Source organism: Panicum virgatum, chromosome 6K (assembly GCF_016808335.1).
Source record: "Panicum virgatum strain AP13 chromosome 6K, P.virgatum_v5, whole genome shotgun sequence".
Taxonomy (NCBI): domain Eukaryota; kingdom Viridiplantae; phylum Streptophyta; class Magnoliopsida; order Poales; family Poaceae; genus Panicum; species Panicum virgatum.
Window position 1 is genome coordinate 17,321,805 of NC_053141.1, and position 26,039 is coordinate 17,347,843.

General features: G+C 49.6%; 2 protein-coding genes across 3 annotated transcripts; one reads left to right on the top strand and one right to left on the bottom strand.

The window, feature by feature from the left end:
* Positions 1-659: 659 nt before the first annotated feature.
* LOC120639119 (auxin-responsive protein SAUR24-like) lies at positions 660-1,538 on the bottom strand. Its single transcript, XM_039915154.1, has one exon. It carries the CDS (start codon positions 1,502-1,504, stop codon positions 1,058-1,060), a length of 447 nt encoding a protein of 148 aa, XP_039771088.1. The 5' UTR covers positions 1,505-1,538; the 3' UTR covers positions 660-1,057.
* A 2,884-nt stretch (positions 1,539-4,422) lies between these two features.
* Positions 4,423-10,850, top strand: LOC120711926 ((DL)-glycerol-3-phosphatase 2-like). Of its 2 annotated transcripts, none has more exons than XM_039997602.1 (6): positions 4,423-4,583; positions 4,702-4,926; positions 6,604-6,664; positions 6,793-6,940; positions 7,049-7,125; positions 7,197-10,850. In XM_039997602.1, the coding sequence occupies exons 1-6, from the start codon at positions 4,502-4,504 to the stop codon at positions 7,318-7,320; spliced, it is 717 nt and encodes a 238-aa protein (XP_039853536.1). In that variant the 5' UTR covers positions 4,423-4,501; the 3' UTR covers positions 7,321-10,850. The 2 variants fall into 2 exon arrangements, with proteins under 2 accessions (XP_039853536.1, XP_039853537.1); XM_039997603.1 differs by having other exon boundaries at positions 6,793-6,933.
* The last annotated feature ends 15,189 nt before the right edge of the window (positions 10,851-26,039 follow it).

Genomic DNA, 26,039 nt, shown 5'->3' on the forward strand with positions numbered 1-26,039 from the left:
AAGAGGAATAATAGGATTGATGTTCTCCGGTGAAGCCTATGAGTTAGATATATAGGAGAGTCACGTGGTCTCCTCAACTTCTACTAGCAATGTGGGATTAAAAGTTTGCACCACATGGGCCTTAATGGGCCAAGCCCAAATTCCAACAATCTCCCATCAGAATTTGGATCACAATATAACAATTACACTCGTCAGCTTAAGTGCACCGTACACTGATTTCGTTATAGTATTCGAATTTGTAAAGGTCTAATCTGAAAGGAGCTTGGGTTCTTGCTTTAGCTGATCAGACAGTGTCATTTTGTCTAGATGCATTCGTGCTGTATCCCATTAGGGGTTGTTGCTTACTTACACTCCGCAATATCCAAACAGCTAACACGTATGAGCTCCTGCTCGTGCAAACATCCGGATATGTCTCATTGCTAATGAACTTCTTTGTCCTATTCCCAAAGTAACTGCCAGGTTCTTCCTTTCCCCTGTGTTAAAAAAATGTTTGAATATAATGAGATTAGTTTCAGTGCAAATTCTTCCTCCTGTTATTGGCAGTTATAAACAAAGAATTGTTTCATTCAGAACCAATACGAGTCAATCCTGTCCTGATGTTCATTCAGAACAAAGAATTGTTCTTCCACATGGACGACACCATGCGACGACAGCATTGGTTCTGAATGAAACAATTCTTTGTTTATTCCCGGCAAAGAGTTGCGCAATCGATCGGTGTTTTTTAACTCCCAATCGACAGGGTTATTACAGAGAGAAGAAGAATACCAAAAAAAAATTACAGACCCCTCTTGAACCAATTCCTACTTGCTCCTAAACAATCCATACAAGAACTGCTTCTGGTTACAATGTCCGTGCCTTCCCCCATTTGCCCATCGCCTTTACGCATGCAGAGCTTGACTCCGATGCCCCAGCGCTTGCTGCGACCTGTCCGCCCGCGCACGGTCTTCTCGGCAGCGCCAGCCGGGCGAGTCGCTTTCGTCTTTCTCCCGCGCGCTAGCTGCCGCCGCCGACTTGCTTGTTTATGCGTGTGCTCGCAGTCTTGCACAGTTGAAACGAATCACCAGACGAGCTTCTCGACGGCCATCCCCTGCAGCAGCGGCCGCGCGTCGCGGCGCGTGACGGCCGGGCCGCAGCAGCACGGCGAGGCCGAGGAAACGCGGTGGAGGACGTCGAGGAAGTGGTCCTCGTCGCAGGGGAGCGCGATGGGGCCGCACGCGGCTGGGAAGCCGTACTGCTCCTCCGCCTGCCGCAGCAGCTCGAGGAACGCCGGATGGGTGAGGTGCGCCAGCCGCACCACGAACCGCTGCCTCGGCACCGTCGAGCCTTCGCCGCCGCCGATGCCCCCCACGCACACCGCCACGTGCCCCTCCGGCACCGTGGCGTCGTCTCCATTATTCTTGCCGGAGCGCGAGGAGGCGGCGGTGCTGGAGCGGGACCGCCACCGCCGCACGGCGCGGCGCAGGCAGACGAGCGACGGGATCGTGATGCTGGCGACCCTGCACATGGTTGCTTGGCTGCGTGCTGCTGTGCCTTGGGACTTGCTTGCAATGCAACCTTGTGGACTTGGGCAGGGATAGGATGGTAATAAATAGAGCTCGAGCTGGGCATCGGCCACGGCCACTGGAGTTGGCGGAAATTGGCGTGCCGTGCGTGCACCGGACCGGCCGGGACACCGTCAGCATACGACGCCACGCGTGCGGCGAATCGGCGGGCCGCGGGCGCGTCTGGCCGTCGTTGAAGCCGTGAAGGCCGGCCGAGACGACGCCAAGTGTTGCCTTGCTATAACCCCGGCCCACAGAGGTTCAGAACCTGCGCCACATGCCGTTTGTTCTGTTTCACCTGCGTGCATGATGCTATGAGTTTTGGGGGAGGTACCTGGACCTGGGGGCATGTGTGGATTTTAGAATGCCAGTGGCACGCAGGTCGTGTGTGTGTGGTGTTGTGGTTTGACGATAGCTGCTGACACTACAATGCTCGAAAAACGATAGCTGACACCAGCATTCAGGGATTCAGTCCTGTCGACCGAGTTCCTCACGTTCTCGCCTCCTCCGTTTGCGCTTGGCCGGCGGCCCCGCCCAACGGCCTCGCCACGCATGCATGCGCGCATCTCGCGCACGGCACGCACGACGCGCAGCTCCCGCACGAGTCTGGCTCCACGTAGCTCGCTCGCCCGGTGTGCTCGCTGCACAACCGCATGCACAGACGCTACCCTAGCTCGCTCGCCCGGTGTGCTCGCTGCACAACCGCATGCACAGACGCTGCCTGTTGTAACCTATATATTGTGACTTGAGATCAATACAGCAGATTGTCTTGGCTCTCACTCTTTCATTGTATCAGTTGCTCAACTCTGATCCTCCTCCTCCTCATCCTTCCCCGCCATGGCCTCCGCCGTCAACCCTCTCTACGGGATCGACAGCTCCGTCCACGACGACGATTCCTCCTCCTCCTCTTCCGCTACCGACAGCGGCGCTGCTCCGGTGCCACCTCCTCCGCTCTCCGCCAGCACGCTGCAAACGGTGAACATCCGCTCCCATGTTCCGGTGGTCCTCGACGTCGCCGAGCCCAACCACGCGGAATGGCGGTGCTTCTTCGACTCCGTCATCGACAAGTTCGGCCTCGCCGCACACGTCGCCGTGACCCCGACCCGCCGACAACGCTGCAATCAGGAGTGGATGATGGTCGACCAGTGCATCGTCAGCTGGCTGTACAACTCCGTGTCCCGGGATGGCCTCGACTTCGCTCGCGCCCCCGACGCCACCGCGTACGAGGTCTGGGAGCGCATCGACGACATGTTCCGCGACAACCAGCTCCACCGTGCGGTCTACCTTGAGGCGGAGTTCCGCGGCCTCTACCAAGGAGACATGACGATCGGCCAGTACACCGCCCGGCTCAAGCAGCTCGCCGACGCCCTCCGAGACATCGGCCAGCCCGTCTCAGAACCAAGCCAGGTTCTGAACTTGATCCGCGGCCTCTCCCCCAAGTACCGCCACACCGTCTCCGCCCTCACCGGCACCCGCCCCACACCTTCCTCTCTACACACTCCTACCTACTCCTCGTGGAGCTCTACGACAAGGAGCAGTCCAAGATGGCGTCCCACCACGCCCTTGTCGCCACCGCCAATGGCTCCGGTCGGGCCTCTGCCCCGACTGGCCAGTCCGGCGCTCCTGGCAAGGCATCGTCATCCTCCAAGAAGAAGAAGAAGATGGCTCCCTCCAGGGGTCTGCCGGGCGGCAGGGGCCTATATGTAATTAAAATTTTTGTTTTATCACATGAAGGCCCCTACCACCCGGCAGGGGGGCGGCAGGGGGCCTACCGCTCGGCAGGGGGCGGCAGGCTCCCCCAATATAAAAATCGAGGTCCCCCCACACCTGCATTTACAGCAAACAACATCCATAGAGGGAAAAAAGAGAGACGTGGGGTAAGGGAGGGAGTTGCAACAACGAAACCTTGCTGGATTCCGCACTTGTGATCTGCAGGTAAGTTACGTATGAATCCATTAATATTGTATTACAGACTTGTTTCTAAATGAATTATAAATTAAAATAGAATTAAGTTCCCATGAAGCCACGGTATGAACCGTAAGCGAATGAGTCTTTGGATTCACATTGAACTTCCCGTGAAGCCACTTGCGTTTAGTACCAAAACTCCTCTCCAGGGGTTTATCTAGACTGCACTATCTTCGTTCCAATGATGATAGATTTACTGCATAGGAATCACGAGTAATTCTATAGAAATCACCGTAATGAACTTGAAACGCCACCTTGCTCGACATATCTGGCCATCCAAAGACTTAATTTTAATTAAACCAGTTTCTAAAACCATGGTACGACTTCAATTATAACTACTAATCCGAACCCTAAGCGGCTACAATTATAAAAAAACACTAACTATAGAATTAAAAATACAAAAAAAATAGAATGACAAAGTTGAGAAATATTGGTTACCTGCGGTTCGGATCCAAAATCTGGCAGGACTTCGCTGTTGCAACTCCCTCCCTCACCCCACGTCTCTCCTTTTTCCCTCTATGTATGTTGTTTGCTGCAAATGCAGGTATGGGGGACCTCGGCTTTTATATTGGGGGAGCCTGCCGCCCCCCCCCTGCCGGGCGGTAGGGGCCTCCATGCGATAAAATAAAAATTTTAATTACATATAGGCCCCTACCCCCAGTAGGGGGCGGCAGGGGGCTTGCCGCCCATCTGCGGGGCGGCAGGACAAACCTGTAAGAAACCGAAAATATATTTACGTAAAAATTAATTTTAAAAAATATAAAAATGAAAAAAACGCCTCAAAACTGGACTTTCCATGTCTGTCACCGTTGGATCCCAAAACTAAGCACTTGATCCATCTCGGCCCGCACAGCCCTGCAACTTGCTGATGTCACCCCAATACGAATAATCGCCGTCGCCACTCGCCCGTCGGCTGGAGGGGAAGATTCGCAGTCCGCCAAGTCAGCAACCACACGAGATTCCCCACGACAACCACCACCACTCAGATCAGAGCAATGCCATCCGCGGCGGCGGCGGCGCCAGCGCCCAGGGCCGCAATCTCGCACGTCATCTTCGACATGGACGGCCTCCTCCTCGGTATCTTCTCCCGCTTGCTTCCCCTCCCCTGTTTCTTGGCCACCAGCTGAGAGGGTCCTTGCTGGTGTTCTTGTCCCAATCTCATGACGGTTTCTTTCTCCAATCCGGGGGCGCGCAGACACGGAGGGGTTCTACACGGCGGTGCAGGAGAAGATCCTGGAGAGGTACGGCAAGGTGTTCGACTGGTCCGTCAAGGCCAGGATGATGGGCAAGACGACGGCCGAGTCCACGCGCATCTTGTTCGAGGAGTGCGGCCTCACCGGCCTGCTCACGCCGGAGGAGTTCCTCGAGGAGCGCGAGACCATGCTCAAGGAGCTCTTGCCCACCTCCGTTGCCATGCCAGGTGAGGAAGATGGTTTCTCAGACTTATCTATGCCTGGGACAACTCTGTCATGGTATTTTTGCCGTGATTGCAGAAAAAAGACGTCTGAAAAAGAACAAACATCATGCATTGCAGGATAACGAAGGAAAAATATTGATTTTGTAGTGTGCTGTGTGCATACCATATTCTAGTGTTATAACTTTTCAATTTTCCATCTTGTGATAAAATAAAACCATACAACAACTGTTCCTTTATGGCAATGTATCACAGTTGGTGGTTATCGAGAATTCATACACAGTCAATATTGGCTCCAATGTCGTCAGGATTGGAAACATTGCGGGAGGTCTCCGGAGGCACCTCTGAGGCCGTAGAGTCGCTTTCTGTTACCGGGGTGGCGTTTAGCTCTACTGATCTTTGTTTGTTTAGCGGACGCACTTCGAATATGTAATGCTGAACGGTAAAACTTTTGAACCTTGTGTGCTTTGTTCCATGGAATAAAAGCGGGGAAACCTTTCTTCAAAAAACAATGTACCACTCGATTGTAGGCGCACAGGCCATTTTGGGCAAGGAGTGTTACAAAATTTCAAATAAAGTAAAAGTAGATTTCGCACCGATATATTTACTGTAAAACTGTGTCTTGTGGACCCTGTTCCACTAGGCGCATGACTAGGCGCGATTTAGCGCGCCTAATCGGTAGGCGAGGCCCGTCGCCTCAATTAGGGGGGGTCGGCGGCGTCTGGGCGATAGGCGGCGCTGGGCGGGGTTAGGCGGCGCGTAAGCGGGCCCGAGCGTCATGGGCCGTGAAATTTTGCGCCGCGCGCGAAGAAATCCTGCGCAGAGGCAGGCCCCGCGGCCGAGCGCGCGCCAAAAAAACAGGAGCCGCGGCCGAGCGCGCGGGAGGGATAAGGAGACGGGCATTTCCCGCCCGCCATTTGCTCCATCCGCCGGCGACGACAGCATCGACGAGGTCATCCCCGCCATTCGTCACCCGCTCCCCTGCTCCACCGGTCGTCCCCATTGCCAGGCGCCGCGCCAGGAAGGTCATCCCCGCCGGCGCCCCGCCGGCGCACCCCCAAGGTCAGTCCCCTCCCCTACTTCTTCCCTCCCCTGCTCCTCCCCTGCTCCCCTTCTTCTTCCCTCCCCTGCTCCTCCCCTGTTCGGCTGCTCTGAAGTCTGAATGACTGAATAAACATCTGAATGACTGAATGTGTAGCATACTAGCATCTCTGTTGTTCACTTGTTCTGCTGTATGGCAGTCTGAAAACTGAATGTGTTTCAATTTCCCTAGTCAAATGTATGCCAGATCTGAATGCATGTATCAGGTATGTCTACTGACCCTATCTTTTATTTACTGTAGCCTATATATATTCAACATTTTTTTGTTATATATACATAATATATTATATATATAAGTTGTATGGCAAAACGCCAAAACGCCTAGAAAAATGCCTAGTAGCACCTAGGCGTGATTACTCCCGACTAGTCTCTACGCTGAGGGTCGTTGCCTAGATTGCGCCTAGCGCCTAGCGGAACAGGGCTTGTGGATATGCTTTCTCTTACATCAAAGTGTAATAACTAATAATGTCCCTATTTGAAGCATTCCTAATTAGATGCAAGTATACATATGGTTTTGTGTATGCTGCTTAATGAATGAGTTGTTTTTTGCCCTAAAAAAATGAATAAGTTGTTTTCTTGCAGGTGTCCTACGCTTGACCCATCATCTCCATACTAATGGAATACCAATAGCTGTTGCAACAGGGTAATTATTTCTTGACATGTCACTATCTAATTAACTTTGTCTTGTATGCTGTCCAAGTGCTCAAACAGCTTTATATGAACTAGAATTAGAATTCCAATGAATGATCCTTTGTTTGCTGTGCCTTACAGAACCCATAAACATCACTTTGCACTAAAGACTCAAAACCACCAGGAAATTTTTTCCCTAATGCATCATATTGTCACGGGGGACGATCCAGATGTCAAGGCTGGCAAGCCATCTCCTGATATTTTCCTTGCTGCCGTTAGAAGGTTCGAGGTATTTGAACTCACTGAATAGAAAACAATTCTACTTGGATTCTTGGAATAGGATGTTGCATCAAGTGATTGTCTTTCTGCCTTGATGCAAAATTGTGGGCTTTATCAGTGTGATGTACGACCCAGTAATTGCTTGGTTTTCGAAGATGCACCATTGGGTGTGGCAGCAGCTAAAACTGCTGGAATGTAAGTGTTCGTCTCGGTTTAGGTATATTTAACCTTTTGGTGGAAGACTTAACTTTTTCTTCCTTTTGCAGGCATGTAGTCATGGTCCCAGATGCACGGTTGGATGTATCGCATCACAAAGAAGCAGACCAAGTTCTCAGTTCACTACTGGATTTCAATCCTAGTGCATGGGGCTTGCCAGTTTTTAAGGATTAGAATTTTCATAAGAGATATGTCATGCCTCACCACATATTTGGTGAGTTGATGTGGTTGGCATCCTAAAATTCATCTATGAATAGTGGCATATTTCAAAAGATTCTAAAGGGGCAAAGAAAACTCGCGTCTAGGCTAGTAGAAGGATAGGTTGCCTTTACAGGTTTGTTGCTGCTTCAGCAAGGTACAGTATTTTCAGATTCATCATTCACTGACATTTTATTTGTCAAAAACGTGAGAACAGTTCGAGCATTCTGGCAGCTTATTTGACAGAATATACTGCATACTCCATTCTGTAGAATGGCCCCGTATCAACATCTATTTTGACCTGAAGTTTTACGTTTCCTTTCAAATGAGAAAATATTAGGAAAATACTAGCATAGGTTTGTCAAAGCTGGGAAATGCTCATTTTGAGTATGGAGGAGCCTCTAAGATGCCTAGATTCGCATGAAGATATGGATGCAAATGATGTGGATATTCCAAACTACCCGACTGCCAAAAGAGGGTCAGATAGTGATGCATAGCTTTTTCTACAGAATTAGATATTATATTCTCTAGGATATTGGATCCAAATATAAGAAAGCAGCTCCATTGAATAACAAATGTCCTATTTGATAATTTGAATAGTTTTTTCTTTTTTGAAAAAGGTTCCACCCTGCTTTTATAGAAAGGTTGAAACTTGATGCAAAGACATGGTAGTGTATCTTCCTTGGCTATGGATTGGATGAGTTTGGATATAAACTATTTGATCCAATTTCAAAGAATGTTGTGAGAAGCTGTGATGTTGTGTTTGTTGAAGATCAAACAATTGAGGATATTGTTAAGACAAAGGTGTTGGTTCCTCAGCAAGATCCATTGGTTGATTTATACCCAGCTCATGCAGCTCCAGCTCCACAACAAGCTGAAGGTGATGTTGCAGATGATTCACAAGATGATGTGCATGGTACAGGTAATGAAAATCCTCCCCAGCAGCATGAGTATGATGCTGAAATTGATGATCCGGATTAGCAGCCACCTGTACCAAAAGATCCACCAGCAGTTCCACTCAGAAGATCTAGCAGAGATCGAGATCCTTCCACCAGGTACCCCTCAGATCACTATGTGGTGTTACTATCTGATAGTTCGGAACCTGAGTGTTTTGCAGATGCAATGGAAGATGAGTATAAAAAGGAGTGAATGGAGCGTAAGAAGAAATGGATTCCTTGCATAAGAATTACACATATGAGTTGGTGAAATTGCCTAAGAACAAGAAGGCTTTAAAAAATAAGTGGGTCTACATAATAAAGCAAGAAGAGCACACGCCACATCCAAGGTACAAGGCCAGGCTTGTTGTGAAAGGATTCAGCAAAAAGAAAGGTGTTGATTTTGATGAAATTTTTTCTCATGTGGTGAAAATGGCATCAACTAGAGTGATCCTTGGCTTGGCAGCTAGACTCAACTGGAGGTTGAGCAAATGGATGTGAAGACAAATTTCCTTCACGGTGATTTAGAGGAAGAGATTTACATAAGCAACCTGAGGGGGTTTCTTGTGAAAGGCAAAGAGGATTGTGTGTGCAAACTAAAAAAGAGTCTCTATGGCCTGAAACAAGCACCAAGACAATGATATTTGAAATTTGATTCAGTTATGGGGGGAGAAAGGCTACAAGAGGAGTAGCTCAGACCATTGTGTATACTTCCAAAGGTACTCAGGTGATGATGTTATCATCTTTTTGCTCTATATTGATGATATCTTGATTGTTGGCAAGAATATTTTAAGGATTGCAGCGCTGAAGAAACAATTGAGCAAGTCTTTTGCCATAAAACACTTGGAGCCAGCAAAGCAAGTTCTCGGGATGAGAATTGAAAGAGATAAAAGTACCAACAAATTGTGTTTGTCTCAAGAGAAGTATATTGAGAAAACACATTGCAGGTTTAAGATGGACAATGCAAAAGTGGTGAGCTGTCCACTTGCGGCTCATTTCAAGTAAAGCACCAAGCAGGGCTCTTCTACTCATGAGAAGAAGAATGAAATGTAGCATGCTCCTTATGCATTAGCAGTTGGAAGGCTAATGTATGCTATGGTGTGTATAAGACCTGACATTGGTCATGTTGTTAGTACTGTGAGCAGATTTATGTCTAATCTAGGAAGACCACATTGGGAAGCTGTGAAGTGGATTTTGAGGTATCTCCAGGGCAGCACTAATCTGAAACTTTGTTTTGGGAGTAGTGAGACTGTGTTATTTGCATACACAGATGCAGATATGGCCGGTGATGTTGATAGTAGGAAGTCTACTTCAGGGAATTTGATTACCTATGCAGGAGGAGCTGTGTCATGGCAAAGCAAGTTCCAAAAATGTGTTGCATTTTCCACAACTAAAGCTGAATTCATTGTAGCGACAGAGGCAAGCAAAGAGTTATTGTGGCTAAACAAGTTTATTAATGAACTTGGGTTTGATCAAAACAAGTATGTGTTGTTTTGTGACAACCAAAGTGTCATTCACTTGAGTAAGAATGCAAGTTTTCACTCAAGGTCAAAGCATATTGATGTGTATTATCATTGGATTCGTGATGTGTTGAATTCAAAGCAAATGCAACTTGAGAAAGTCCAGACTAATGACAATGGGGCTCATATATTGACTAAGGTGGTAACGAATGAGAAGCTCAATGTTTGCTGCCAGCTCGCTGGCATGGCTGCTAGAAGGCAGTGAGATCCTCCATGATGTCGGGAGGGGAGTTTTGTTGGGCTATCCCTCCACATGGAGGATGATTTGGAGCCCGTCAAACTCATGAAAACAGCCCACAAGCCCAATGCTTGTGCACCGTAGATGTGGTGCTTCATCCAACAGTTGAGGACATCTCTAAAGGAAGAAAAAGGCACAAAAGAAACCCTAACTCCTCTCTTGTCAGTGCTGGGAATCACTTGTGAGAGGAGCAGAACACATACAACACAACTTGAGAGAAGAGAGGAAGAAGAAGGAGAAGGGGTCTGACCATATTTGGTGGCTCCGGGCAGATCGACTTCAAGCCAGTGATTGGAGGCTCAAACGTGCTTGGATTTGCGCCAAACTTGGTGAGCTCGCTCTACACTTAGAGTACTTCAATCTGGTCAGTCGGTTAAGGTTCGGTTGAGCGGAGCATCAGATTTGAGAGGGGTTTTGTCAGTTTGGGTGACTGCTGTCTTAGCACAGAGCAGTTTCGGTAGATGAGCAGTTTGGGTGGTCAAATGGTGTCCGATTGAGCTGAAATTTTGTCAGTAGTCAAAGTACTCATATATCTACTTGCCTACTAAAATTTGTGCCTAGTGGACCTGTGGTTTGTGAGATATGAACTAATTACCAAAGGGGACAGAATCTGTTACTTCTCCGTTTGACAGCATTCATTCCTCTTGTTATATAGTTGTGGTTGTTGTTATTGATGCTAAGTTTGCATCATGGTAAATGTGTTGTTGCTGGTGTAATCCTCTAGAGGTCCTAGAGAAGACTTCTTGTAACTATTTGTTGATTATAGTGGAAGCTTGGAGTAGGCCGATTGGTCCCGTGCGTTTTTACTCGTCACATTGAGGAGGTTTTCCCACGTAAATTGTTGTGTCTTCGCGCATGTGATTGCTATTATTCTGCTGCATATCTGTTGCTAGATGTTCTTCTCAATGTTCATCACAAGATGAGAGATTAATTAGTGCATTATTATTGTCTTTTATCCCAACAGATTTCTGATGGAAATTGGAATCCATGGCCGCAAGTTGGTGCAGTCTGATCCAGGGAATGGCGACGGCAACTGGCTTGCCAAGTTTGGGACGGACCGTGAGCGCACAGGGAAGGAGCGCAAGGGGTGGTTGACGGTCCATGACCTGTCGAGCTCACCGGTGGCGCTAGCGTCGATGGTGACGCAGTTCGTGGCCTCCTTTGGCTCGGACTAGGCAAGCTACTCCAACCCAGGCTGCTGACTCATCCTGCGTCCCGTTGACGACACCTGGACGCCATGGGTCCACCTCGAGTGCTAGCACGAGCACAGCGCGGGTCCACAGGCGACTTCTTGGGCTACCGCTTCGAGCTTGTCCCGGCCAAGAGGGCGATGTGTGTCGGCAGTGTGCGACGCACCACGTCGCTGTTGTACCGTGACGGTGGGTGATTATCGCAAGCAGGAATTCTAGGGAAACCCCGTTTAGAGATTTGTCCAGGGGTGTAACACACAGCGAGATCTCACCCTGCGATGAGATGGTTGGAGATAGTGGTTTAGACAGGTTCAGGCCGCTGGAGAGCGTAATACCCTACGTCCTGTGTTCTAAGAGTTTATTATCTAGGATCAAGAGCCAATCCCCTTACATGTGCCCGTTCCTCTCTATTTATAGATGACCAGGGGTCCGCAAAATATTTCTCCTGTAGTGTGAACGCTTGCCCCAAATGGGGGGGGGGGTTGTCGTCCTGCAGTTATTGACCTGAACCCCGTCACGCGGTATGATAGATTGTTGGGTCCACCCAGCCAATCTCGGGGTGAGCCCCAGGGCGACCCAGGATGTTCTAGGTTCTCCGTAGTAGGGACCTTCACCCGGGGTGCCCTGAGTCCACCCCAGGCGAGAGACCAGGCTGTTCCAGGGTGGTTTTGATGTGACGTAAAGTGACAGGGGCGGGCCCCTCGCCACCTTCCATCGCCAGCCGATGGGACACGGCTCAGAGGTCAGTTCCGCCAAGACGGCTTCCCCGATGGCTTATCTTGACTCCCCTATAATCATGATGTTTATACGAGGAAGCCGCGCCTCTCTCGGGCCCCACACTTGGGGGAGGGCGGCGCGGTGTTGTGAACCCCTAGGGTTCCGGCCTCGGTAAAAAAGATTTTTTACCTAGCCGCTTCCTTCTACCCGAAGGAAACATTCTGCTTGGGTCTTCTGCAGCCGCCGCGTAGTGGGCCCCTGCCAAGAGGAGGACGGCCCACATTTCAGCCTCCTTCCGTGGCCCGGGATTAGCGAACATGAACTCGCTAATCAAGCTTTGGTCTGGGGGTTATGGGTACCCCATTCCCATTCCGCTGACATACCGCCACGAGGGAGCAGGCGCGGGTGATTGTGTCGCCGCTTAGGGTGAGTGCGAGAGATATTGGAGAGGGAGAGCGCGAGGAGCAAATAGGGGAAGATAAGATTATGCAGGAGTCTTTTGTAAATATTTGTCAACCTGGCACCATGTGGCATGCCACGTCGACGTCGGAAGCTCGTGTGGCACGTTTAGGATCACGGATGGACCGTTTAACAACATTTAGGAATTCGATGCACAATTTGAGAGTTTAGGGAGCTAGGTAAAACTTTGGAAATGTTTGGTGATCTGGAGTGCAACTTACTCTAACAAAATTATATATCCTGCAGAATGCATACAACTAGGAAAAACGACCATCGCACACTATTAGTGCGAGTCATCCTTTACCTGATACTAAAGGTGGCATAGAGCCATTTTATTACCGACTCTAAATTTGAAAGCCCCGAAGCTATTTTAGTATCAAACCAAAACAGACCAGTTGTTTTGGTCTAGTACTAAAATGACGTGAGCATTTGTACCAGTCAATGACATTGACACCACCCGGTACGAAAGAGTGACATTTAAGTATCCGTCTATGTCTTAGTCTAGTATTAAATGGTCCTCCACGGGTTACTTTATAAGAAAAGCATCTCTCACTGAGTCACATGTGATACGTAGGTGGGATGGTAAGGGAGTTATATGAGAGGCCGGAGGTCGTGGATTTGAATACTCATGACCGCGCACGCGTATTTATGTGTAAAAAAATTGCATGACTTATGGGTGACGTGTTTAGTACCTGTTGCTGCAACCGGTATTAAAAAGTCCTCTATTTGACTGGTACTGGTATGATAAAATTTCGGTTGCAGCAAATTGTACTAATGCTAAGTTTTCCAAGCAGTGACATAATTAAATTTCCTAAATTCTCTTGCAAATCAATGGTTAGATTTAATTAATGTTAGCAGGGACGGATCTAGTTAACATATTAGAAGGTGGTTGTACATAATTAATGTCTACAGTTTCCACAAATATGTACGGAATAGAAATAATAATTGAATGGCTATCAGGATGTCCTAGCTAGTTAGCAGCACGTTATAGGTGCCCCTAAGAATTGCGTGATCAGAGTTCAGACACATCTTGAACGAACCTTTACCAACCGCTACTAAAGAAGACTTTTGCGAGATATTTAATCTTTTGTGAGATGTTTAATCTGGGTTTCATAATACCGATTAGGAAACGGGGACTGAAACCTTTACCAGCCGGTACTAATTAGTAGTGTATGCAATGGGCAGCTCTAGGTGGCGTTGGGCGCAACAAAGCATTGGAGTTGGCTTCCTTGACATACCTGACATCTTCTTGAGCCGATGTTCTTTTGTGTTTGGATAACCATCTACTGTAAATGTGGGGAATGATTTTGCTGGGAATTATGCTATTAGTGATTTTAACTATACCTCAGAGCCCGAGAGGCTGAGAAAGTACACAAGTCCGGATCTTCTGTGATTTGGACCAAATCACTGTTGAATCAAGTTTGTCACGATCAATTCGGGACTAGTAGTACTAATTGCCGGCAATTAAATTAGCCATGCTTTTTCTCACGACCAGTTGAAGATGGGTATATTTCTCGCATGCACCTTTTTTTACAAACAGTGAGCTCTGATTCTCTTAGTGTGACGGTTAGGACAGTCCCAATGATAGAAACCATGCACAGTTTCCATAACGACCACATCAGCGAGAAATCATCTATAGAAACTATCATCTCCACTGCAAAGTGTCTAGCCTTCAAAACCATTGGATGGCCTAAACCACCTTCAAAACCACCTCGGGGACCAAATTTGTCCGGTTTTGATAGTTGGATGACCTATGTTGTCCGGTTTCGTAGTTGAAGGTTGAAAATCGGTTTTTTACGATAGTTGGAGGGTGTAAGCGGGACTTTTCCCAATAAATAAATGTCTTTTATCTCTCCTTTATCTCTTCCCCTTTCTCTTTCTGCTCTCTTTCCCTCTGCTCCGTCGCAGCCGGGCGGACGCGAGCGGCGCAGTCGAGCGGGGCGGCGCCGTCGCGGACGAGCAGGGCGGGCAGGCGCGGAGCCGAGCGGTAGCGCATGAGGCAAGCGCGGAATAGCGAGGGGCATCCCATAAAATATGAAAATAGGTATGCGAATCATATAATCCGAACGGTGGTGCATCTCATAAAACACACGTTATAATTCGGATCATATCCAACAACTAACCGTCCATTCCCCTTCCAGAATTCAAAGATATGGACCAAATTACTATTAAATTACGAGCATTGTGAGATTTTTAATTTTAGAAAAGGCATCATGGAAATGTTGAGGTACCAAGATTGTTTGACAGTAGAAATTACTTTGCAAGCCGGCTACAGCATGAAGCGTCCCCTCATAAGAGAGAACTTAAATGTGATACAAAACATCAGTCCCAGGAGGCTGATGCCACATTTATTACATCAGATGGTTCAAAACCGTACAAACCTTGGAGGACACTCGATACAGATGATGATAATAACTAACCAAGCTACGACATAACACCAGACTGCAAACCACATAGGGTCTACCACGGGCTCAGAGTACTGCGACAGTGGAGGCATCTCGACCGGTCCGGTTCCACAGGCAAGGTTGGGTGTAGAACGATAACCCTACTCGGTGTCGTCTGGCACGAAGTCTGGATCTTCTTCTGTAAAAGTAAGAGTGGGGTGAGTACAAACGTACTCAGCAAGTCCAACCACACCCACGGAGGGGGTTAAAACAGAATAATATGCATAGATAAATCAAGGATAAGGTTACGGTTTAATTTGCAGAAAAATGATATTTTATGCAGGGGTTTATTTTAAAGAAAACCTTTATGAACAACCAGTTTCAGGAGTAACACGGGGTTTCAAATTTTAAACTGCTACCGGACTCCCCGTCCGTCGTAGCACACGGCACAACTGCCGGACACAATTCCAAAACAACTCACACCAGCCCGTCCCAAAGAAACACTAGTTATGTGACCACACCATAACTCGCCCAATACCGTGGGCACGGCTATTCGAATAGATTCTTAACTCTGCAGAGGTGTGCAACTTTACCCACAAGTAGGATACCACAACTCGAACACCGTCGTATCGGTGTAGATCCCAACATAGCCATTACCCACCATAGCTAAGCCTGACTAGCCATCACGGGATGCACCAAGGGGTCATCGACCATTCACTTAGGTATAACCAGGCATAAGTCACTCTGGGCTTATCCCTTCTCCTTAGTCACCCGTTGCTCTCAGCTCTCCTGATGGCTATCACACCAACTAGTGGGATTTATGCTACGCCGTTGCCCATTCAACGGTCGAGTGGCTTGCACGATAGTGGAGTTAGGTGAGATGACACACCAACTCGGTCCTTAGACGCGACAAGATGGATATCTCCCTTCTTTTCCTTGCCACACAGGCACAAGCACACCAATCGGCAAATCACACAGAAATGCCGTCCATCTCATCCATACTCATCTTTCGAAAATCCACATTTTATCCCTTCCCACACACACACATTTTCTTTGTAAATCAAATAGTATTATGGGTAGAGCCCTAAGCGTTATAATATCGATTAACGTCCAAGCAAAATTAGACATTAGTCTAGGTAGTCAAGGAATGGTCATCACAAATCAAGGGGTGGCTATCCAACCGTGTTTTCATGCAAGTAAAACATATGCAATTTTGTAAAACAGGCCATTGGGTTGTGTTTATAAAAACTAGGACAGAAACATGCATCAAAGGATGGGATTGAACTTGCCGTCTTCAAAGCCTTCGGGGAAGTCTTGTCCTTCGGGCTCGGGGTCGTGGAATTGGTCCTCGTTCTCCTGCTCACAGCACGGCTCGTTGACGGGTTCTCCTTCGTTCACTCCGTGGTCTACAGCGCACACAAACAAGCACACAATCAAAACAAAGATTTGTCGTCGAGCTCGAAACGGGAACACATGAAATATAGAGCATAGAGTATTATTTTTGAATGGTTTCTGAATGGTAGGGCCAAAACTGAGTTAAGAGAGGCCTGGTAAAATTTTAGGTTAATCCGGGGTCATTTGGCGCATGAAATGATAGGTCAAAGGAGTGTTCAGGGCCTAAACAGGGGTCTAGGGACCTAATTGTAATTAAGATTAAGTAGGCAGGGGCTTGGTTTATATTTTAGAAACTTCATGGGTCATTCTAAAAGAGTCAGGGGTTTATTTGTAATTAAGTTTATCTGGAAGGGGGGCTTATTTTGAAATTAGGTAAAAGGGCAGGGTTTACTTTGCAAATTGGTTAAAAGGGGGGGACTCTTAACCAAATAAGAGGGAAAGGAGGGGGCTTGGGGCAAATTTGCCCCTTCTTCCTCCTCCCGTCGGTGGGGAACAGAGGAGGGGGAGGGGGCCTCTGCGCCGGCCAATCCCGGCGGCCAGGGGTTCGCCAGCGGCCCGGATCAAGGGGAAAAGAGAGAGGGCGGGGAGGCGAACCGATCCCCGGCCTCACCTTGCGCCGGGGTGGAGCGTGGCGGTCCGGCCACGAAAGCCAGCAGCGGCAAGGGTGAGTGAGCGGCGGCGGCGGTGCAGGGTTGCGGAGAGGGGGCGTGGGGTGGCGGCGCGGTTCGAGGCTGTAGGTGTGGTGCTCGGGGAGGGCTCTGCGGCCTCTCTTATAGGTGGCCAAGGCGGTGGCGAGATGCTGGCCGGCGGCAAGCTTGCAGGCGGTTTAATGGCGTGGGGCGGCGAGGCTCTGTGCGGCGTCAATGGTGGCAGCGAGTGAGGCGCGCGCGGGGCACTGGTGGAGCATCAACGGTGCGCGGAAACAGAGCGGCGAGGCGACGTGACACCACGGCCAGGCGGCGACCGCTGCAGGCGGCTCTGTGCCGCGGTCGACGCCGCTGTGCAGCGTCAACGGCGGTCGGCCGTGGCGTGACGTCGCGTCGCGGCGTGCCGTGCGCGCGCACGCGGGAACAAGGGGGGCAGCAGGCGGCCGGCTGGGCGCGCTCGTGCGCGTTCGCGGGGCAGGCGAGCGTGCGGAGCAGAGCGGGCCGTGAGCGGCGGGGCACGGGCGCAGGGCGAGCGGAGCGGATGGCGCGGTGCGGCCGGCACGGGCGTGCGCGAGCGCGGCCGGGCGGCCGTGGTGGGCGTGCGCACTGCTCGGGTCGCCGCGGCGTGATGTGCGGCTCGGCGCGCGGGAGAGTGGGGTCGGGGGCCGGGCCTGGTGTGCGCTCGGGGGAAAAGGAGCCGGGCACGGCGTGCTTCGGGGAGGAGAGAGGGAAAGGGGGCCGAGCACGCGAGGAGGAAGAGAGGAGAGGGAAGGAGAAAGAAAAAAAGAAAAGAAAAAGGAAAAAAGGAGGGGAGAGAAATAAAGAGAGAAAGAGAGAGAGAGGGGCGGGCGCGTCGGCGCCGATCGCGGCCGCGGTCGGCCACGCGTGGCGTCCGGGCGCGCGCGAGCGCGATGCGCAGGTCGGGGGGGAACAGGGATGGGACGGCGAGAGATTTGGATGTCGGCTCGATTCCTCGGGGGTATCAGGAAATCAGGCGGGAGATGATTCAAGAAGGGGATTGAGCTCAACGACGAAACAAAGTTTTTAGCGCATGATTTATTTTAGTAAATTTTCGGGATGCTACAAACCTACCCCACTTAAAATGAATCTCGTCCTCGAGATTCGGCTGGTTCCTGAATAAGTGGGGAAATTCCTTCTTTAGAGCGTCTTCGCGTTCCCAGGTCGCTTCTTCTACACCGTGTCTGCTCCACTGGACTCTGCAGATTCGCACTTCAGAGTTTCTAGTTCTTCTGGTAACAGTATCTAGGATCTTGATCGGTATTTCCTGGTACCGTAGATCTGGCTGTAAATCTATTGTTTCTACTGGCATGTGTTCTGCCTCGGGTACCCTCAAACATCTCCTTAGCTGCGAGACGTGGAACACTGGATGTATATCTGACATTTCTTCTGGTAGCTCCAGACGGTATGCTACTGTCCCAACTTTCTTTAGAACTTGGTATGGTCCAATGTATCGGGGAGCCAGCTTTCCCTGTACCTGAAATCTTCGGGTTCCTCGAATGGGTGACACCTTGAGATACACGAAATCTCCTGGGTTGAAATTTACTTCCCGTCTTTTCTTGTCGGCGTAACTCTTCTGTCGGGACTGGGCTGCTTTCAGCTTTTCTCTAATCTCGGCGACTCTTTCTTCTGCTTCTTTTATGAGTGCGGGGCCGACTAGGGCACGTTCTCCGACTTCCGACCACATCAGAGGGGTTCTGCATTTTCTTCCGTAGAGAGCTTCAAACGGTGACATGCCCAAGCTTGCTTGGTACCCGTTGTTGTATGAGAACTCGGCATAGGGTAAGCTTTGTTCCCAATCTTTGCCATAAGTGAGGACACACGCTCTCAGCATATCTTCCATAATCTGATTCACCCTTTCTGTCTGACCATCTGTCTGCGGGTGATAAGCGGAGCTAAAGTCTAGCTTGGTGCCCATAGCTTTATGCAAACTTTTCCAAAATCTAGAGGTGAACTAGGTCCCTCTATCTGAAACAATTCGGCTGGGCACACCATGCAACTTCACTATGTTTTCCACATAGAGCTTGGCTAGCTTCTCTCCGCCGTAATTGGTCCGTACGAGTATGAAGTGAGCTGATTTAGTAAGGCGATCCACTATTACCCATATGGAGTCATGTCCTTTCTGGGTTCTGGGCAAGCCCACTACAAAATCCATTCCTACTTCATCCCATTTCCAAACCGGAATGGGTAGGGGTTGCAACAATCCTGCCGGCTTCTGGTGTTCAGCTTTGATTCTCTGGCAAGTATCGCAATGGGCGACGAATCGTGCAATATCTGCCTTCATCCCATTCCACCAATATTTCCGTTTTAAGTCCATATACATTTTGGTGGATCCTGGGTGGATGGAGTAGGCTGAGTTGTGGGCTTCATCCATGATTATCTGCCTGAAATCTCCTTTCTGGGGCACACAAATTCTGTCTTTATACCACAACGTTCCCTTATTATCAACTCGAAAGTCTGGGGCCTTATTTTCTCCGGTTTGCCTCCGGATTTCCATCAGTCCCTTGTCCGATTTTTGGGCTTTCCTGATTCTTTCTTCTAGAGTGGATTGAACATTCAGCACTTGGCTGGAACCTCGAGGGACAATGTGCACATTTAATCGTGCCATTTCCTCTCGTAAATGGTCATTCTTGGGCCCGTAGGATTTCCGACTTAGGGCATCGGCTACTACATTGGCTCTACCTGGGTGATAATGAATTTCCAAATTATAATCTTTGACTAATTCCAGCCATCTTCTCTGCCTCAGGTTTAGGTCTGGTTGGGTGAAGATATACTTCAGACTTTTATGATCGGTAAAGATTTCGCACTTATTTCCAATCAAATAGTGCCTCCAGATCTTAAGTGCGTGCACTACGGCTGCAAGCTCCAAATCATGAGTCGGGTAATTTTGCTCATGAGTCCTGAGCTGACGGGAAGCATATGCAACGACTTTCCCATCTTGCATCAGCACACAACCCAATCCTTGTCGGGACGCATCACAATAGATGACAAAATCCCGATGAATATCCGGCAGGGTTAGCACTGGGGCTGTCGTCAATCTTCGCTTCAACTCCTGGAAACTTCTTTCACACGACTCCGTCCAGGTGAATTTCTTCTCTTTCTTGAGCAGCTCTGTCATGGGCCGGGCTATCTTAGAAAATCCCTCAATAAATCTCCGATAGTACCCAGCTAATCCGAGGAAACTCCTGATCTCACTGACATTGGTTGGTTGCTGCCAGTTGGATACTGCTTCGACCTTCTCGGGGTCTACTGCCACTCCTTCTGCGGTCAAAATATGACCAAGGAAGGCTACTTTCTCCAGCCAGAACTCGCACTTGCTGAATTTGGCGTATAACCTATGCATTCTCAGCTTCTCTAGAACTACCCTCAGGTGTTGCTCGTGCTCCTGAATACTCTTTGAGTAAATAAGTATGTCGTCAATGAAGACTACGACAAACTTATCTAGCTCGTCCATAAACACTTTGTTCATGAGGTTCATGAAATAGGCCGGTGCATTTGTCAGTCCGAAAGACATCACTGTGAACTCAAACTGTCCGTATCGGGTGACAAAGGCTGTCTTTGGGATGTCGCTTTCCCTAATCTTGAGCTGAAAATATCCGGACCTTAGGTCAATCTTGGAAAAGTACTTGGCTCCTTTTAACTGATCGAAGAGATCATCGATCCTGGGAAGGGGGTACTTATTTTTTATAGTGACTTCGTTTAGTGCCCGGTAGTCTACACACAACCTCATACTTCCGTCCTTCTTCTTGACGAATAGAACCGGGGCTCCCCAAGGAGACGAACTTGGCCTGATGAAGCCAATCCGTTGTAACTCCTCTAGTTGTTTCTTTAACTCTGCCAACTCAGAGGCTGCCATCCTATAGGGTCTTTTGGCTATGGGGGCGGTTCCAGGAACAAGATCAATGATAAATTCTATGTCCCTATCTGGTGGCATACCGGGAAGTTCTTCGGGAAAGACATCGGGGTACTCATTCACTACTGGGACTTCTTCCAAGGACTTGGCTTCCATGCTAAACACCATCGGGTTTGCTCCACTTTCCCGGGTATGGCAGGTCACTCGGACTCCTTCTGGGTTTGTTAGGTGTACTATCTTGTCCGTACAACCTATGAGGCCATTATGTTTGCTTAGCCAGTCCATTCCAAGGATTACATCTATCCCTTCTGACTTAAGCACTACTAGGTCTGCTAAAAACTCTACCCCACTTAAATTGATCCTTACCCGTAGACAACCCAGTTGACACATGATGTCTCCTCCGGGCGTCCGGGTTAATAGGGGTGTTTTTAGTAGTACCGTAGGTATTTTATGTTTCTCCACAAAGCTCGAGGATATGAATGAGTGTGATGCTCCAGAATCAAACAGTACTGTTGCAAGAGTTGAGCTGACTAGGTACTCACCGAGTACTACGCCCTGGGCTCCTTGAGCTTCCTGTGCGTCGATGTGGTTGACACGGGCTCGTCCAAAAGACTGCTGGGATTGCCTCTGCTGGTTGTTGTTGTTGTTGCTGTTGCCACGGAGGGGCACTCGGTTGGCACCGGTCAGAACTGGCTTGGGTCCGTTCACTGTGTTGGAGAAAGCCGAAGTAGCAGGCTTGTTCTTGGCATAGGGGCAGTCGGCAATGAAGTGACCCGTCTCACGGCAGTTGAAGCAGGCTCTCACGTTGCTGTTGTTGTTGGTGACCTGGCTCGCATTATTCTGTGAGGCCCTCATGGTGTTCTGGCTTCTGGGCTGTGTGTTAGGGGCCCGTGGTCCTGTCACTTGAGACTGAGTTTTGTACTGCATTGGGGCTTGGGACCTTGGTGCGTTGTAGCTGAGACTTCTGGTCTTCTGAAAACGATCCTGCTGGCGAGACTTACTCTCCAGAAACTTGCGTTTGTTCTCTTTCCTTTCATCAATCTTAGCCTTCTCGGTGAGGATTGCCTTGTTCATCAAGGTGTTGAAATTAGGATAGATCTGAGGGGTGAGCAGGGTCCTGAGTTCTGGGTTTAGTCCCTTCTTGAACATGTCCTGCTTCTTCTCGTCGTCGTTCACTTCATCTGGCGCATATCGAGACAGCTCCATAAACTGGTGAGTATATTCTTCCACCGACATACTCCCCTGCTGAAGTGCGCGGAACTCATCTGCCTTGCGCTTCATGGTGGCCGAGGGGATGTGATAACGGCGGAACTCCCTCACGAATTCATTCCAGGTGATGGTGGAGGCATCTCTGGCAGCAGCGCAGTAATTCTCCCACCAGGCTAAGGCAGTCCCGGTGAGTTGATGTGCAGCCAGAAGAACTTTATCTCGATCCTGGCACCCAAATGGCTCGAGCTTCCTCTGGATCACGCGGAGCCAGTCATCTGCATCCAAGGGGTTGCTGGATCCGGCAAAAGTGGGTGGCTTGGCCCTCAGAAAAGCTGTCAGCTTGTCATTAAAGGTCTGCTCTCGTGGCTACCTGTTCACTAGAGCATTGGCCAGTGTCTCCAGTATGAGAGTCTGGTTATGGATTACTTGTGCCAGGTCCACGAAAGGTGGTGGTGGTGGTGGCAGCTGTGCACCATGATTTTCTCCTCTTCCCTGACTCACTTCTTGTTCTTCCTGAGGATGGTTTTGCCCGTCAGGGTGTACTCCTGCATCAGCGGCTGCAGGGTCCCTGACTCGGGAGGCCCTTGTGATGCTCCGGGAAACCATCTGCAGAACGAGTGGATTGGGACTAAGATTAGGTGATGTTTAAGTTGGTTAAGTCGTATTTTTGAAAAGGCAGTATCTATTTACTGCCGGCAAGCACACAATCAACAAGCAATCATCACAAACAACAAGCACAAGCAACTTTATTACAGCAAGGGTGGTACAACAAGGGGCAAGGCCAAACGCGTACTACACGACCGGGTACACAACTACAAAAGAAAAGGGGCACAGATCTTCGTCGGACCACACGGCTTCATCCCTTGACGGTCGCTATCACTTTAGGCTGACTCATCGGCTTGAGTGGGTTCCTCCCTCGGAAAGGAACTCACGACCTTCGGGGAAATGAGTGGTCCCGGTTCGCCATCCTCTAGACCTCCGTTTTCCCGGGGTTGCGTTGTGGCTTCTCTTGCGGTGGCGGCCGTAGACCTTCCAGGATTCTCGGGTGGGGCTTGTGGGTTTCCAACGAGTGGTCCCCATCCTACGATGGGCGTTCCGAGCAGAACATGGTCTTCTCCAATTGCTGGGACTGGGGTTCCACTTCTAGTCTATTCCTGCATACGCCGATCCCGGGCTTGCCTGAGGCTCTCTTGAGCAACTGCTTCACTGCTGACCGCGGCTGCGGCTCTTGCCTCGGCTTGGACTGCTCGGATCTGTTGCAGTCTTACTGCGAGCTCTGCTTGCTCGGCTCGATGGGTCTGTTCCCTCAGCAAGTTGGCTTGCTCGTCAAAGAGCTGATCCAAGGAGGCTAGGTAGGTAGCTACTTGGTACAGGAGAACTTCTTCATGGCGGCGCCGTTCCAGGCTTCTCATTCGAGCTTCCCAAACTAGAGTTCTGATGGCTGGTGGGAAGAACCTCATTGGTGTGGGGGCGAGGTGTCCTTCGAAAATCCGGCACAGATAACGAAGTGCTTTCCTGACGGCTAGGGGATAGGTGTCCTGGTGCCTAAACCCTGTAGCGGTCACTCGCCATGACAGGATGTCAGGGGTAGCGGTCACTTCTGGCGACGACTAGGATCACCCTGCAGCGGAGAGTGCCTTGGTGCTCGTACTCTCTGCTGTAGTACCTTGGGCGTTCCGTGACGCCAAGGCTCTCCAGGGCATTGATCAACAGGCTGGGGAAGCCAGGTGCAGCTTGGCAATCACCCTGGGTCCAACCTTCCTCAGCCATCTGAAAACAAAGGTAGGGTAAAGGAACTTGCACAAATTTTTTTGGGGTACACAAAGGGATAGATGATTTTTATTTATGGCACCATGGTGGGGTACAACTTCATGGGTACATGATTATTATTAGAGCAAAGGTTCTAGCTTGGAGACAACTCCTATCATGGGGATTCTTCCTCAAACCTAAGGGAGCGCTTCTTCAGTGGAAGATACTGATCCATCAAGTCATCCTCGGTCTGAGTACCTTTGTCCCAATGGGTTTCCTCGGGTTCTTCTTCTTCGGTTTGAGTTCCAACATCCCAATGGGTTTCCATGGGCTCTTCCTCTTCGGCCTGAATGCCTACATCCCATTGAGCCTCTTCGGGTTCTTCTTCTGCGTCTTCTTCTATCCATCCGCCTATTCCCCAGCGAGCCTCGTACCTCCGCATACGAGCTTGAAGAGCGGCTAGCGAGTCCTCGGCGCGTGCAGGCTCTTGCCTGCTGTTCTTCCAGTTCTTCCTCTTTTTCATCCATTTGGACTTGGAGGGCGGCTAGGGAATACTCGGCATGTACGGTCCTCGACCGTTGTTCATCCAGCTCCTGGGTTGCCTTTTCTGCTCTGTGGACTTGCTGCTTCAGTTGTGCTGCTTGCTCGCGATAGAGCTCATCCAGGCCGGTGAGATAGATGGATAGGTGAGAGACCGTGTCTTCTAGGTCTTCTTCTTCTCTTCCAAGTCCTCTCATCCTGGCAATCCATGTGCGTCCTCTTCCTTCAGTCGGCGGGAAAAATCCCATAGGAGTCCGCTGGAGGTGATGCCTGTAGATCACACGCAGACGTCGTAGGGCTTTGCGGGCGGCTTTCCGATAGGTATCCGGGAAACGGAATCCAGTGGTGGAGATGAACCAAGGGTCCACATCAGGGTAGCGGGTGCTCCTTGCTATGAAGATCATCAGGTCACACCGAAGAGTGCCCTTGGAGTCATACTCCCGGTAAAGAAACTCTGGCGGATCCACAACTCCAATGCGTTCCAGGCTGAGTATCAACAACTTAGGAAGGCCGGGCTCTGCGAAACAGATTCCGCCGATCCATCCATTGTCAGCCATCTGGAACAGGGCAAGAACCAAAGGTAAGTATTTGTGTGAGGAAAGGATTAAGGATAGAAGAGTCCTAAGGTGAAGGGTCCTGAAAACGGGTTTCGCTCCTAGGGTCACGTCCTACGGCCAACCTACGGCTCTGATACCACCTGAAGCATCCCCTCATAAGAGAGAACTTAAATGTGATACAAAACATCAGTCCCAGGAGGCGGATGCCACATTTATTACATTAGATGGTTCAAAACCGTACAAACCTTGGAGGACACTCGATACAGATGATGATAATAACTAACCAAGCTACGACATAACACCAGACTGCAAACCACATAGGGTCTACCACGGGCTCAGAGTACTGCGACAGCGGAGGCATCTCGACCGGGCCGGTTCCACAGGCAAGGTTGGGTGTAGAACGATAACCCTACTCGGTGTCGTCTGGCACGAAGTCTGGATCTTCTTCTGTAAAAGTAAGAGTGGGGTGAGTACAAACGTACTCAGCAAGTCCAACCACACCCACGGAGGGGGTTAAAACAGAATAATATGCATAGATAAATCAAGGATAAGGTTACGGTTTAATTTGCAGAAAAACGATATTTTATGCAGGGGTTTATTTTAAAGAAAACCTTTATGAACAACCAGTTTCAGGAGTAACACGGGGTTTCAAATTTTAAACTGCTACCGGACTCCCCGTCCGTCGTAGCACACGGCACAACTGCCGGACACAATTCCAAAACAACTCACACCAGCCCGTCCCAAAGAAACACTAGTTATGTGACCACACCATAACTCGCCCAATACTGTGGGCACGGCTATTCGAATAGATTCTTAACTCTACAGAGGTGTGCAACTTTACCCACAAGTAGGATACCACAACTCGAACACCATCGTATCGGTGTAGATCCCAACATAGCCATTACCCACCATAGCTAAGCCTGACTAGCCATCACGGGATGCACCAAGGGGTCATCGACCATTCACTTAGGTATAACCGGGCATAAGTCACTCTGGGCTTATCCCTTCTCCTTAGTCACCCGTTGCTCTCAGCTCTCCTGATGGCTATCACACCAACCAGTGGGATTTATGCTACGCCGTTGCCCATTCAACGGTCGAGTGGCTTGCACGATAGTGGAGTTAGGTGAGATGACACACCAACTCGGTCCTTAGACGCGACAAGATGGATATCTCCCTTCTTTGCCTTGCCACACAGGCACAAGCACACCAATCGGCAAATCACACAGAAATGCCGCCCATCTCGTCCATACTCATCTTTCGAAAATCCACATTTTATCCCTTCCC

Coding starts and splice junctions, on each gene's coding strand:
- LOC120639119 (XM_039915154.1), bottom strand. CDS start 1,504: ATGTGCAGGGTCGCCAGCATCACGATCCCGTCGCTCGTCTGCCTGCGC.
- LOC120711926 (XM_039997602.1), top strand. CDS start 4,502: ATGCCATCCGCGGCGGCGGCGGCGCCAGCGCCCAGGGCCGCAATCTCG. Junction 4,584..4,701: donor CATGGACGGCCTCCTCCTCG/GTATCTTCTCCC, acceptor GGGGGCGCGCAG/ACACGGAGGGGTTCTACACG. Junction 7,126..7,196: donor GCAGCTAAAACTGCTGGAAT/GTAAGTGTTCGT, acceptor TTCCTTTTGCAG/GCATGTAGTCATGGTCCCAG.